This window comes from Desmodus rotundus, chromosome 4 (genome assembly GCF_022682495.2).
Source record: "Desmodus rotundus isolate HL8 chromosome 4, HLdesRot8A.1, whole genome shotgun sequence".
Classification (NCBI taxonomy): Eukaryota; Metazoa; Chordata; class Mammalia; order Chiroptera; family Phyllostomidae; genus Desmodus; species Desmodus rotundus.
This window is the reverse complement of record NC_071390.1, coordinates 67,926,908-67,942,241: the sequence shown is the minus strand read 5'-3', so window position 1 is coordinate 67,942,241 and position 15,334 is coordinate 67,926,908. Positions and strand designations below refer to the sequence as shown.

General features: G+C 46.6%; 1 protein-coding gene across 1 annotated transcript in view; it reads right to left on the bottom strand.

The window, feature by feature from the left end:
* Positions 1-15,334, bottom strand: part of CHAT (choline O-acetyltransferase) — a 77,474-nt gene that overhangs the window by 18,337 nt on the left and 43,803 nt on the right. The window contains exons 8-10 of the mRNA XM_045195915.2: positions 4,277-4,446; positions 1,780-1,880; positions 777-905 (exon numbers count right to left, since the gene is read on the bottom strand). Of these exons, the coding sequence (XP_045051850.1) occupies positions 777-905; positions 1,780-1,880; positions 4,277-4,446 (400 nt within the window). The remainder of the gene's footprint in view (positions 1-776; positions 906-1,779; positions 1,881-4,276; positions 4,447-15,334) is intronic.

The following is a 15,334-nucleotide window of genomic DNA, read 5'->3' as shown; positions in this document are numbered from 1 at the left end:
CTGTATGCCTTTGTCTGACTTTGGCACTTAATGCATCACACATTTTTGCTCTGGGGATCCACTTCCTCCACTAAAGTTTGCAGGGCAGGCCTCGTGGCACATTCATTTCTTTGTTCTCAGAGCCTTACCACAGGCCTGGCACAAACTAGAGCTCTGCACACATTGGTTGAATGAATGAATGAATGAATGCACTCATGCTCACTTACTGAATGAGAGAATGAACAACCAAGATCCAGACTCAGCTGTCAGCCTAAGGCTCCCCTCACACCTTGCCATTGTCAATTCTGTGCTCTCCAAGAGGGGCCCACACCTGTCCCTGGCCCCTCTGCCTGGATCCCGTTAGGAGTTCTTGCTCCCCTGCCCAGGCTCCGTTAGGGCCTGAACTGCTCTTGGGAATAAAACCTTCCTTGTCAAGATGCAGTGAAAGTTCAAGCAAATTGAAATAGCTTGGATTCAAATGACCTATTCAAACCAGTTGTTTATTACTCCCCTCAAACAGGATGATTTCCCCATCTTGACTGTGCTCAGTCAGGTGAAACCCTTGAAAAAAAATAGCTCCACGTTTGCATTTTATGGAAATGACGGATCCTTCGGCAAGGTTATTTTCCCTAGAGTTATAACTCCCTTTTAGCCTGACTACATTTCCAAGAGGGAGTGGGTAGTAGAGGAGCTGGGGTCCCTGAAACCTTTCAGGGAGTCTCAGCAGCCAGGGTGCGAAGGATAACACAGGTGGTCCCCAGTGCATCACCCCAAAGGCGAGTTGGGCTTTTCCTTACCGTTGAAGTTTTTCTGCTGAAGAGGCTAAGAAACCTTGAATTACTGGGGAGCATTTCCACCTCAGTCTCCTGGGGGCTGGCAGCTCAGTGACAGAGTCAGCTCGGACCAGCTTCTTGCTGTTCCTCATCCTGCAGGCACAGAGAGGTGACCTCCTCAGCCCTGTGAGCTGAGGCCTGCAGGCAGCATGTTTCTTTGCCCTCTGCAGTCATCTCAGCTGTTGGAGGTTTGTGGGCATGATCTGCCCCCAGAGCATTGCACCAATGAATAGAGTGAAGCTCAGAGAGCCCACCCAGATTAGCAAGTGGCAGAGTGAGGATTCCATCCAGTTCCACCTGGCTGCAAAGCCAATATATATTTTTTCATTTTCCTGTTTCACTACATTACACCATGACAATTATAAAACACTTGGACTAAATTGAAGCAAATTATGTTGCTCTGTTTGTGAGGGTTGGTTTGGGTTTTCAGAGATCCTAAAGAGATCCTAACCCATGGAAGAGGTTTAGAACTTAGAATCATGGAGAAGATTCCAAAAAAAGTGAACGAGGGAAATGGTAAATGGAGGAAGGATCCCAGTGTGTTAAAGGTAAGAGAAGCCCTTAGTTGGCCAGCTCAGAAGCTAGGGAGAGAGACCCAGCCTGAGAGGATGGAGAGAGCTGCAGCTCAGAAACCTTATGTCTGTGCTGGGTCATCAGTCAGCCCATCCTGGACTCAGGACAAACAATAGGGATTGATTGGAGCTCCCCTGGTCAAAGCAGATGCTCCTTCTTAGCTAAGGAAATTCTTTGCCAAGCTTCTCCTTAACTTCCTGGATGGCCCCTTCTATCCATGGCTGATAAAATGTATAATGTCTCATTCTAGCTAGTTTGCAAACTCATTTTTGACTAAGACACTTTCCAGACTAATGCAGTCCCCATGTGGCCACCCCAGTTTTTCTTGGCCTAGCTAGGCAGTCCAGTTTTGACACCATGGCTGCTCTGGAGGGATCCTGCCCTCCAGACTCACATGTGCTTGAGCAGATGTTCCACACACTGTACCAGGACAATGCCATCGAATGGGGAGTGCTCACACACCACACCGCAGGTGCCATCCTGGCCCACCACAAACTGCAATGAGGAAGAGAGAGGTGAGCAGACCTCTGGTAGAATTAGCATTTCAAACCTGCCCCTTGGCTCCAGGTCAGGTGCCCCTGGCTTCTCAAGGGGGTCCCTCCTTAAGGACACGAAAGCACATTATTTTCTGAAAAGAACACTGCATGCAGTTGCCAGAGCCTGAGAATGTAGGAGTCTCAAACAGCACTAAACAGTGAGACCTCCTTCCTAGAAAAACTCCAGGCAGTGAAGCTGCAGCATGAAATTCACTGGCTGAAGTATCCCAGCGATTCCTGAAAGGCTGTGCATATTCTCTGCAGGTCATGGGCAAACTCCTTCAGCTTCTTCTAGCCCTGTTTCCCGTTTACAGTGAGTGAAAGGACCACCCCACTACTACACTGTGTCATGATGTGCCTGATGGCCCCTGTGGTTTGGGCAACATTGATTTTATTCCCAGCATCTAGACCAGTGTCCACCCCACAGTAGGTGCTCAATAATTTTGTTGGATGACTAAATGAAAGATAACAAACCCATTTCAATGATGAACAGATTCCTAGGGAGAAATAAAACCTCCCTTGATGGGAGTGAGGAAAATTGTGCTGAGTTGGTGCCCCATCAACTGTGGCCTGGGCTTTGTGTCTGGGATCCAGATTTCAGTTCTGTTGTTGTGGCCAGCCAGCTGGGAGAGCTTCAGCAAGACACTTCAGCTCTCTACCTTCATTCTCCTCTCATTTAACTTGGACCCAATACAGCTAGTTCACAGGATTGATATGAGGATTGGAGAGAAAGTATATGAATGGACCATGGGAACTGTAAAGATTATGTATGGTCATTTCATGACCTTACAAAGGCTGTATTTAGCTGACATGGAAAAGGGACATACTCAGTGCAGAAAAGTACTGGGAGAAAATAAGAATGAGATTTGATTCTTAAAGCATAACCCAAATAAAGTAGGGCTGCCTTGTAGCTCGTCCAGCGCAGCAGCACACTCAGGAGGTATTTGCCTACCATCCATAATCAACAAGCAAACAAGCAAGCTATTGGAGTCTGTACAACACACACTGGAGCTATCTCCAGGTCTCCCCAAATCTCTCACACAGTTGTCCTCTGCCCAAATCTTCACTCCCATTCTTCAAACTTCCCATAGAGTTTCTTTCAAAACACAGCTCTGCAGGCTCTTTTCTCTCTTTCCTGGTGTCTCCTGCCTTCTGTCCTGCGAAAGCTCTCTGTCCTTTTAATTCCTGTTCATGAAGCCAGTTGGGCTTCTCCAACTTACCTGATAATCTGTCCTACCTTCAAAAAGAACCCAGAGGAGGGTACAGCTACCCACATGAGGCATGGAGGAGAGGACTGTGCCCAATCACATGTTAGTGCTTTTCTGTCCCTGTCACTAAAAGAAACAGAGGCAAACAGTGCCTTTTAAAAATTGCTACTAAGCCTTGCTATGTTTCAGTTCCTGGACATCCATTATATCATTTCCCTCCCACAGCTGCTCCATGAAAGGTTACAAGCCATTAGCACTGCTGGTGAAGGCTGAAACAGCCAGCACAGCAGCAAAAACACTCATCAGAAAGAGCAGAATCAATATGCACACCAATAAAAAGGATAACCTGCAGAAAGCAGGGGACAGCGAAAGAGAAAAATAAGCCTAGAAATGCTCATTATGTGTGAGCAATGCAAACCAAAAGCATAGAGATAGTTGGCTGCTATTTAATAAGGTAATTGTGAAATTGTGGTGGCTTTAAAAATAAATAAGATTAGACTTAGGATTGGCATGCTGGGGAAAAAAGGATGTAAGAACAGGAATGAATGACCAACCCCAACCTTATCCCTATTTGCATGAGTGTTTTCCTCCAGGCCAAAGTGACTGTCTTGTTTCTGAGCTAATGTCATATGAATGAAAAAAAAATCAAATTGCTTTATTTCATTTTATGACTTTTTTTATGTGTAGACACTGGGATGTTACACTTCTCAGGGAAGGAGGGAGGTGTGTCAAAATGGCCAGACCAGGGTGACAGAAATTCAGAAAAGCTGACATCCCTAGGAATCAGATGTGATTATTACTGAACATGTTGAAGATTTGTTCAGTGGGAGGAGCCCCTGGCATGCCCCCATCTTACAGTGTGTGATGGGAGATGGGGAGTGAGCCCCAGGTCTGACCCAGAGGGCCCTCAACCTTCCCTCAGGTTGTAGGAAAGTTATGGAGCTCGAGTGAGGTTTGGCCACTTACTCCTTATCCAAGGCCTTATCTCCTGGCCAGTCCAGCAGACGACACCAATGACACATCTCCAACCCCTTTAGCTCTCTTGGCCCTACATGCGGCATCCTGGGCGGCAGATGCCAGTAAGTGAGTCTGCCAGCTGTGAGAAGAGCTGGCTCGGGCCACTGGCTATACCGCAGGGGAGGCTTACCTGCAGGGACTTGTCATACCAGCGGTTTGCCCCATTCTTGCTGCAGCCTCCACCATGAAGGAGCTGGAGTGCCCTGTTGGTGTCGCTGAGCTCCAAGCCCCCTGGGGCATCCAGACACACCACACAGATGCAGCGCTCGATCATGTCCAGCGAGTCCCGATTGGTGGAGTCTGCAGGGTGGGCAAGCAAGGCCTTATCTCCTGTACCACTTGGGGCCTGTGGACCCCTCTGCAAAGCCTCACACACCACAGGCAGACTCATATGGACTCCCAGATCTGGATCCAGTAATGACCCCTCCCCTATCCCAGTCCATGGTCTGGACAGTCAGCCAGACTGTCCTGGGCTTCTGTACTAACCTCAGGGCCCAGCTCAGCCTCAGAGTCCCTCCAGCTGTGACCAGTTCTGTCTCCAGCTGTGTGGTCACTTGGCCTGCCTGCCAGGACAAGAGGAGCTGGTGTAGGACCTTCTCCGTGGACATTAAACTCTACGCCGAGGGAGGAGCTCCATTTCCCCCTTCAACAGCACCCAGCATTGTGGCACCAGAAAGCTGCATCTGGCACATAGGCATGTTTATTTGTCCTGAACTATGATTTTCAAACATTAGTTTCCAGAATTTTAAAGTTAGTCAATTTCACATGAAAATCTTTAGTAAGAGAATAAGGGAGCTCTCTCCTTGTCCCCTGCCACCCCAGCTGTTATGCCAATGCAGGGGCAGATGGAAGGGCCAGGCTTCCCTAAATCTATAACCACTTGAACCACTGGTGCCATTTCAGGCCCATGGAACTCATCAAGACAAATAGGTTAAAAGCCACTGAGTTGTGCAGGAGATGGGTTGTCAAGGGAGCTTAAATCCTCCACAGGGACATTGGACAAGGTGTTCCTCCTGGAATAGAGCAAGGCCAGCAGATGGGCTGCTGGTAGCTTCCTCAACCAAGCACAGGAAGGTTCACAAAGCCTGGCCAGTGGGACCATGGCTGGTGCTGCTACATGTTCCTTCTCTAAGTCAGGAGTCTTTATGGTGGTGATTGTGTTCTTTCTCCACCATCCCATTCAGGGTGTGGCATCAGGACCTAATGGGTAGGCTGCACATCGCCCAGAGATCCAGACTTCTGGATGATGTAACAGGATGAAGGTTACCATCACCACCCCCAAGTCTCAGAATATTATATGCATGGGAAGGTGGGGTGTGTGGCATTTTGTGGCAGAGGGATATAATGTGTCAGAGATTGCTAGTTGCATATCATAATATTCATTCTCTTTAGACACAGAACACTTGGCTTTTAGCTTGGCACAGGGACGACCAGAAATAAGGCTACATTGTCCAGCCTCCCTTACAACTATGGGTAACCATGTATCTAAATTCTACCAACAAGATCTAGAAACCCTATATGACAACTTCTAAGAAACTTCCTTAAAGACAGCTATCATGTGGTCTTTGCCCTACGTTCTGCCTTTCTTTATCCTGCTGCCTGGAACACAGGTGTAATAACTAAAGCTCTAGCCTCCATTTGGGACCATGAGGATGAGGGTCACACCCTTGTAGTGAGATGGAAGAACACTAGCCACCCTGTATCAACTCTGACTCACTTCCAGTATACGTGAAAGAGATAAAAACCTATGTTTTTAAAAATACTATTATTTCAGGTTTTCTGTCACATGTGGCCATAACCAATTCTAACTTACACTGTCTGGTGATGTTGGATTCACATTCATACACTGCAGGAATTAGCTGGAGCTTAGAGGCTACACCTTGGTTTGCCACAGTCCTCTCTCACTTATTTAGCACCTTGATTTCTTCTGGTATTTAAATTCAAGGTCCTTGTCCAGAAAGCTATGCTCTTTGTTGAATACAGGAGGCAGGGGATGCCTCCAAGATGATAGTCATGTCCCTCCTTTCTCCCTCTTGTGTTAGAATCAAGGCAGGAACTTGAGTGGCACTGGGCCTGAGTGCCGGCCCTTCTATTTCTAATTGCCAACTCTGTGCCCCTTGATTCTGAGTCCAGGTACACACGCAGCCATATGAACCTCTCAGCTCCTGCCTCTTCCCATCCCTACTGGGATCCCAGTAACTGCTGAGTTAAGACTCTCCTTTTCAGAGCCCCTGGCTCTAGAGGCTTTTCTTCTAGAGCCTCAAGCCAAGAATTAAGCCCATCATCTCTCACAGTCATTTGGAATCTGCCTTCCTGAAGTCCAGGGCATGTGTGGGAGGAGGTGCAGCTTTCACTTGCTTCCACTCTCAGGCTCACTGTCCCCTAGCAGCCTCTATTCACCAGCTGGGTCGAGCCTGTGGGGTGGGGCCATGCATGGCAGCACCTTCCTCAGGCAGTGGGAGGCTGAGTCCACACATGGCTTATGATGACAGTGGGGGACCACACCAGGAATGTGCCTGTCCTTTCTTTTATCCCGCAGGGACCTAAAGTGGTCAGAAGTGGGTATTGTCTGCTTTTCTCTACTCTTGGCCTTGACCTAGCCTCTCTGGGCTGCTACCCCACTCAGGAATGTGGCAAGTTCCCTTTGCTGGTGTTGTCAGCCTTGAGTGAGACAATCCCTAAGACCCTCTCCTGGGTCTCCTCAACACTTGCTGGGCACACAGATGCTAAGGCTACCTGTGCTGTTCCATATTCTGCCCAGGTGATTCCTCCAGGTTCATGAGAAGTTTCCACATGTCTTCATGCGAAAGGAGTTTCCAGTCCCTACCCATCCCCTTCCTCCCACTCTTTGAAAATTCTGGAGGAAGGAGCCATTGCTCAGAGCAGGTCATCTATTCTGGGAAGGAAGCTGTCCAGCAAGCTAGCCCATTCTCTGTTATCCATCCCCCCTTCCTGTCTGGAATAATGAGGGTTCAGGAAGCACTGTTCTTTCAGGATGCCTCTTAATCCCTATGGGGTTAGGATGACTCATCACCTTGCACTTGGCCTCTTGAGCTCTCCTGCCTCAATCTGCTGAACTTCAAAGCTCTGAGCCCTGCCCCGAGGAGCTAACGATAAATGAGATGCCATAGTGGCCCTGTCTTCTGTCTGCTCCTTAAGTGTGATGCAGTTATCATGTTACTCCTTCAATCTTAAATAGCTCCTCATGCTCACCAGGTATAATCCAAACTTGTAAATACAGCTCTTGGGCTCCAGGCCTACCCTTTGCTGACCCTCATGGCTCAACTCCCCTGACTCTTTGGAATGACTTCACACAAGCCTCATGCCACTCCCTGGACATCTGTGCACATGCATCCCCTCACCATCATCATTCAGGCTGTCCCCAGGATGAGGGGCCATTCTACTCTACCTATCAAGTCCCTTCTTATAGACTCTCCCCAAGCTCCCTAAACCTCTAACAGTGCTTGTCTTGTGCCCAAGATTAGTGGGAGCAATCTTGCCCCCCACAGAGTTCCTGCCCCCCCCCCCACAGGACTCCTCACACTTAGAACAGTCTGTTCTGTGCAGATGAGGAAACTCTGCTCTCTCTACCATGTTAGCCTCACATAGCATCTGAGTCAGGGCTGGCCAATTCCCTCTACACCAACAGTCTCCTGCCACACAGCACATGACCTTATAGCACATGAACCTGCCACTGTCCCCAGACCCCCATGCTTCAAGAAGTTACTGAGAGTCTAGCCCCAGAAGCCCTGTTCTGGTCCCTTCTCCCCTATCTGTAAGCTTACAGAGGGTGGGGCCTTGGTCCCCAGCTCAAGCAGGCAATTTCCATGGCAGGCAATGGACTTGAGAGTACATGGACAGGTAAAGTTGACATCTGTGTGCACAGCTCAGAAGAGCCCAGAGAAGTCCAGATGGCCAACAAAAAAAGGCCTATGGCTCCTGGAGGGTCAGAAAACCACTACTTTGAGGGACCTGGAGCTTCATGGTGGGGGCGAGGGATGGGGAAGAGATGGGGAGGGATTTGCAAAGCTCTAAGCTCTACCTCTCTCTGCTCCAGTTCTATTGGTCATGACCATAGTGCCTGGACTTGTACCATGTGCTTTTCTGGGGGTTTCTTTGGGCTTCCAGGCTACCTAACAACTTCAGACTATAAGGAGGCCTTAGTTAGGCCTGCGCCAGATTCAAATAAGCAGAGAGGAAGAGAGAAGCATGCCAGGAAGGACATAACAGTAAAGAAAAGGCTCTGAGGGCTGGGAGGCAGACATCCAGGATTATGGGTAAAGGCATGCAGGATTTAGGAGACTCCGAAAAGACACAGTACAGTAATGATGTTAGCTAACCTTTTTGAGCACCTACTATGTGCCAGGCATCAATCTAAGCACTCATACAGACAAATACTGAATAAGCACTATTATCATCCCTATTCACAGGTGAGGAACAGAGGAGCTACATGTCTTACCTAAAGTCACCACTAAATGGAGGGAGCTGAACTTGATCCAAACCAAATGCCAAGGCTAGAAGCAGATCATCAAGGACCAAATGGCAATATTGAGAATATGGACTTCATCTAGCAACAGCAGGGAGCCACTGAAGGATCTACACAGAGGCTGATGTGGTAAGAGAGAGTCTAGGTTGCCTAGGAGCTTGGGAAGGGCATGAGACTGGAGGCCAGACAAGAGACCATGAGGAGCTCCTTGGCTGTCCACCTTGACCTTGTTGGCCATGTCTCAGTGAGGTCTGAGAACCCAGGTTTATTATCTGCCTACACCAAGGTTTCCTTAGGAAGAGCTCCAAGGCCAAGGGGGAGTTGGAAGGCTTCAGCTCTTCCCAACCCCCCCAGGAGACTAGCCAGAAGACTACAGAGCAGGCGTAGCAGAGCCTCTGGAAAGGAAAGTAGAGGCTTGGCACAAGCCTTCCCAGGAGGTGGTCAACTTGAGGCTTGAGGCTGGCAGCAAACAAGGACAGCTTCCCAGGCATCAGTGGCCCATCCTGCTCCAGACAGGAGAGAGGGACTCCTGGGAAGGCTGAGACATCACTATCCAGCATGCTGGTTGTGCAGGGCCCTGGAGCTCAGTGCAAACCAACAGGAGTTAGGTCCTGGGTCATTAGACAGAGTAAAGTGGGAGCAGGACAGCCCAGTAGGGATACCAGGGGGCCTTGCAAATGAACTCCCTGCATACAAGGGGCTGATCAGTCAAATGCTGACAAGTTTATCATGTCAGGCAGAAAATAAACTACAGCCAAACGCTTCCACCATGACTTTTGCCCCAATGTGATGGAGATGGAGCAGTGGGCTGGAGGCACACAGCAGAGGCCGTTTGTCTTGTGAACTTCTCATTGAGCACATGGAGGTTCAGTTAATGTGGTAAATCAATCTTTCTCAAGGAACCCCTGCTTAATAGTGAGAAGTCGGAGTTGAATAATAGGAGGAGCTTGCTCTGTTGCCCATGCCTGGGGAGTTGACATCTTTGGTGGTGCAGAAATTATAGAGGCCACAAGGACTTTGAGGCCCTGGTGCTTCTGTTAGATGTGGAAAGCTTACAGACCATGACTAAGGCGAACAAAGAGAAAATCAACATGGCACCTCTGCCTTTGGAGGGCTGAAGAACTCTCAGGTGCTATACACATACAGCCCTCTCTGAGATGCTTGCTCTGATCTATTACCTGGGAGTCTGGCTCTGGTCAGTCTCATATGACCTAGGGAGATGGAGATACCTGGCACATTTTCAGAAGCTTATAGCTTCTAAACCATTGTCAATCTCATCTGAGCATCTTTCCTCCCCAGACGAATGAACTGTATCTTTCTTAGGAAGGAAATCTGCCCTGGTACATCCCATATACTTCTGTACTCTGTAGCTTATGGGGTAATCTTTACACTCCCCATCCCCAGAGGTTATGAGGATTCTAACAAATGTGTCTCTTGCCCAATTAAACCTGTTTTAGCAAATCAGAACTGCTTTGACTTGAGTTGCAAAGGCCTCTTTAAAAAGCGCAAGGAGGAGGGACTTCTTCTAGGAAGATCAAGTGGACTCTCTATTACACTAAAAACTCTGGACATTATATTTCAAACAAACATAAGATTCTGAAAGATGAAAAGAGGAAGTCAGAGTGACTGAGAACCTCAGGACCAAAGGAACACATGATAGTGAGTTCCCTGGCTGTTATGGGCTGAATTAGGTCCCCTCTCCCCACCCTCAAATTTATATGTTGAAGCCCTAACCCCCAGTGTGACTATATTTAGAGACAGGGCCTTTAGAGTTACTTAAGTAAAGTCATAAGGGTTGTGCCCTAAACCAATATGCCTGTTGTCCTTAGAAGAAGAGGAAGAGACACCAGTGATGTGTGTGGAAAGAGTAAAGGCCATGGGAGGATTCAGTGGGATGGAAGCTATCTGCAAGCCAGGGAGAGTGGCCTCGGAAGAATCCAACCTGCTAACTCCTTGATCTTGGACTTCTAGCTTCCAAAACTGTGAAAAATAAATTTCTGTTGTTTAAGCCACCAAGTCTTTGGGCTTTCTGTTTTAGAAAAGACTTGGAACATCAGACATGGAGCTAAAGTAGCCAGTGACATAAAGACGCAAACAAGTGTGGACCAAAAAAAAAAAAAAAAGCCTGATAAAAATCTGCTCTCTTTAGCCAAAGAACTAGGTAAGGGACAGACTAGCAAAACAGAATACCTTTAGATAATAACTTATTCCTCTCACCCTCATGTCAGCAAAGAGAATGGGAAGCTTAGACTTCTGCCATTGCCAGTCTTTTAATGAGGCAGCTCATCTTGGGTGGTTTCAGAGAAAGCATGACCTCACATGGAAGCTGGGAATTCCATCGCCATTGGGTAGTAATCACCACCACAGTACACCCCACACAGCATCAGTAGAGACCATGTGGGGAGACTGAATTCATAACCCCTCACCAACAACAAAGTGTACCCTCCCTTGGCAAGTCAACACAGACCACATGAAGAGCCTGAACTTCTACACCCACCTGGCTGGAACAAGGCAGCATCTACTCCTGCCCCTGTTGGAGCAGTGTCGGAAGAAGCCAGCTAGAACAAAATGTTTAAATAAGGTCCAGAGTCTCAGAACATAATATATCCAGGTTTCAATAGAAAATCACTTTTCATACCAAGAACAAAGGAAACCTCAAGTTGAATTTAAAAAGACAATCAGTCACCCTGGCCATGTAGTTCAGTTTGTTAGAGCACCATCCTGATATGCCAAGGTTGTGGGTTTGATCTCTGGTTGAGGCATATACAAGAATCAACCAATGAGTGCACAAATAAATGGAACAACAGATCCATGTTTCTCTCTCTCTCTCTCTCTCTCTCTCTCTCCCCCTTCCTCCCTCCCTTTCTTCATCTCTCTATAAAATCGATAAATAAAAAATTTTAAAGACAATCAGTAGATGCCAGCACTGACATGACAGAAATGCTAGAATTATTTGACAAATGTTTTTAAATTAGCCATCACAAAAAATGCTTCAACAAGCAATTAAGACAACTATAATTGAACAACAATAAAGTAATTAAAAAGAAACACATTTGAGACAAATGAAAAAAATATGCAGAGAGTCTCAGCAAAGAAATAAAAAATATAAAGGAGATCCAAGATGGCAGCAGAGCAAGTGGAAGTTACATTCACCCCTTCCAGGACAAAACTGGGATTACTGCTAATATATAGAACTATCAGTCTAAGTAACCAACTGATGACTAGCTGAACAGAAGTCTTATAATCAAGGTTTTACATAAGAAGCCACATAGATACTTGAAGGAAGGGCAGAGGTGAAAAAAAGCCTGACCCAGCTCCCACAGGTGGTGGCTGAAATTTGGGAGGGATATCTCACTGGCAAAGTTTCCCTGTGAGGAGCAAGGGGTCTCAAACCCACACCAGGTTCCTCAGTCCAGAGCACCAGAGTCAGAAAGAGGTTCCCATATAACATCTAGCTGTGAAAATCATCAAAGATTCTGTCCTGTACGGAAAGATGGGAGTCTGCTGGAGACCCAGCCACCCTCTTAAAATTCCAGTGCACAAAATCTCATTTGCAGCTACTCAGCCTGCACTCCAGTGGAGAGAAAGCAGAGTAGACTACAGTTGTATGAGGAGAGACTGGAGTCTGTGGCTCATGTAAGAGAGTTGAAGAGACAGCTTCCAGGGTCCCTCTCAGTGTTGAGCCCCTCTTCTACACCCCAGATACCATATTTCTTGGGTGAAGCACTCCCCCTCCTTACAGCATCAGCAAGGGAAAATGCAATAGCCCCATCCTCTGGGCTCCGTTGCTCCACCCTGCTAAGCTCACACCCTGAGGAGGAGTAAGCTGCTTGGTGTAGAGGTCTGGGCAGAATGGGTGTTGGGGGACTGATTTGTATGACTCTGGGGTAGGTACCATTTCCTCCACTTTTCTGTGGGCCTGACTGGTGCCTCTCCTAACGGAAGATCCAAAAACACCATTCTCTGGGCTGCTGGTGGACCCACCCTACCAACCCCTGATGGCCCCACCCTTCTGAACTCTGGCCTTGAAGGAAGTAGAGGCGGAATCTGGGACAGATTAGGTTGTGTGGCTGCAGACCTCAGCCACATGCCCACCTCCCCCTCACAGCAGATCCACTAGCCCTACCCTCCTGACTCCTAGGCCCATGCCCTACTGAGCTCAGGTTCTCTAGGAGGTCCAACAGAATCTGGGACAGGCTGAATTTTTCAGCTCTAGGACAGGGGCTATTTTCCCCTTGCTACCCAATAGGTGCAAAGCCCTCCCTTCACACAGTCAACTTTTGGTCTGTATGGCATGATAAACTCTACTGACCTCATCCAGATGACCCCCTGAAGCCCTGCCCTACCACAACAGTCTGCGGGCACTTGATGGTTGCAGGGTTGGGGGCAGCTAGACTTGCTATACCCTGGGAATTTTGCTGAGTGGCCTCAGACCAAGCACTAGCACCAAGTTTGAATTTGTATCAGTCTGGTGAACACTCACTCCTACCTGGTGACTCACTGAAAACCTACCTCATGCAACTCGAGTTCAGCCAGATATTTCTTAGGTGACTAAGCCTAACAGGTGGCTGGCAAACAGAGACAGGCAGAGGTGGATTTTGGGGTGCTTTGGGACTTTTGCTGTCCTGTCCCTGGGGTCAGTACTGCTGGAAGTTGGCCTTGGTGTGCAGCTTGGTCCTTCCCATGCACACCCAGGGCCAGCAGAGGCAGTCACAAACTGTGGATCACTGTGTAGATCCTAATAGGTTACCCATTCACAAGCAGACCAGCGTCACTCCCAAGAGTCCATAGAACTGACACACCCAGTTACCAGCTTCAGACAGATCAGAGCAGGATCCTATTAGTTTCACAAGCAGGATATTGAAAGGAAGATGTGGTAGGTACCACACCCTGCTAATGTGAATTCTACTTCCTGAAGTCAGTCCCTACACAGCAGCTTGCACCTTGTGGTCAGTCAGTCCCCACAATCCTGGGGGTTGACCCTAGCACAAATGACAATCAAGACCCAATTACAATAGGAGAGCTCATATAACCAACACAAGGGACATTCATGGAGAACTTAGTTCAAGTGATCAAGGAGACTGTGCCACAGGTCCCACAAGACACCTACTACATAAGACCATCCTACCAAGACTGGGAGATATAGAAGATCTACCTAATACATAGAAACTAACACAAAAGGAAGCCAAAATGGTGAGACAAAAAAATTATTAAAATGAAAGAACAGAAAAATATCTCCAGAAAAAGAGCTAAAGGAAATAGAGGCAAGCAATTTACCAGGTATAGAGTTTAAAAAATGGTTATAGGGATGCTCAAGGAACTTAATGAGAACTTAAACAGCATGAAAAATGACATAGAAACCATAAAAAAGAACCGGTTAGAAGTGAGGAATACAATAGATGAAATGAAGGATACACTGGAAGAAGTGAACAGTGGGGGCGATAGGAGCAGAGGATTGAATAAGTAATATGGTAGACAAGGTATCAAGGAACACTAAATAAGAGCTTCAAAAAAAAAACAACTTAAAAATTGGGGGTAGTTTAAGGGACTTTGGGGATGACATGAAGTATAACAACAACCACATCATAGGGGTTCCAGAAGGAGAAGAAAGAGAGCAAGGAATTGAGAACCTATTTGAATAAATAATGACTGAAACTTCCCTAACCTTGTGAAGGAAAAAGATGCACAAGTCCAGAGTCCAGGAAGTGTAGAGAGTCCCAGACAAGATGGACCTAAAGAGGCCCACACCAAGACACATCATAATTAAAATGGCAAAGGTTAAAGACAAAGAGGGGATCTTAAAAGCAGAAAGAGAAAGACAGTTAGTTACCTGAAGGAAATTCCCATAAGTCTGTCATCTGATTTCTCAATAGAAGAATTTCAGACCAGAAGGGATTGGCATGAAGTATTCAAAATGATGAGAGCAAGAACCTACAACCAAGACTACTATGCCCAGCAAGGCCAACATTTAAAATTGAAGAAGGAAACAAGGAGCTTCCCAGACAAGAAAAAGCTAACGAATTTAATCTTGTAATACCAAACCAATATTACAAGAAATATTAAAGCATCTTCCAGGAGAAGAAGGAGGAAAAGGGGAAGAAGAAAAAAGAAAGAAGAAACCAGAAGAACATAGTTACAAAGAATAAAATAGCAATAAATACATACTTATCAATAATCTCTTTAAATATAAATGGCTTAAATGCTACAACCAAAAGACATAAGGTAACTAACTAAATAAAAAAAGACCTATGTATCTACTGTCTACAAAGACCCACCTCAGAAGGAAAGGTATAGGAAAAGATATTTCATGCAAATGGAAATTTTTAAAAAGCTGGGGTAGCAATACCTGTATCAGGCAAAATAGACTTTTAAGACGGCTATAATAATAGACAAAAAGGACTTTACATAATGATAAAGAGATTAATAAAAAAAAAAAGGATACAACCCTGGTAAACATTTATACACCCAACATAGGAGCACCTAAATATATAAAGCAAATCTTGATGGACATAAAGAGAGAGAATGACAGTAATATACTCATAGTAGGGAATTTTAACACCCCTTTAACTTCAAATGATAGATCTCACAGACAGAAATTTAACAAATAAACAGCTGCCTTTAACAAAATATTAGTGTAGAAGGATTTCGTTGATATCTTCAGAGCATTTCATCCCAAAGCAGCAGAATATACATTCTTTTCAA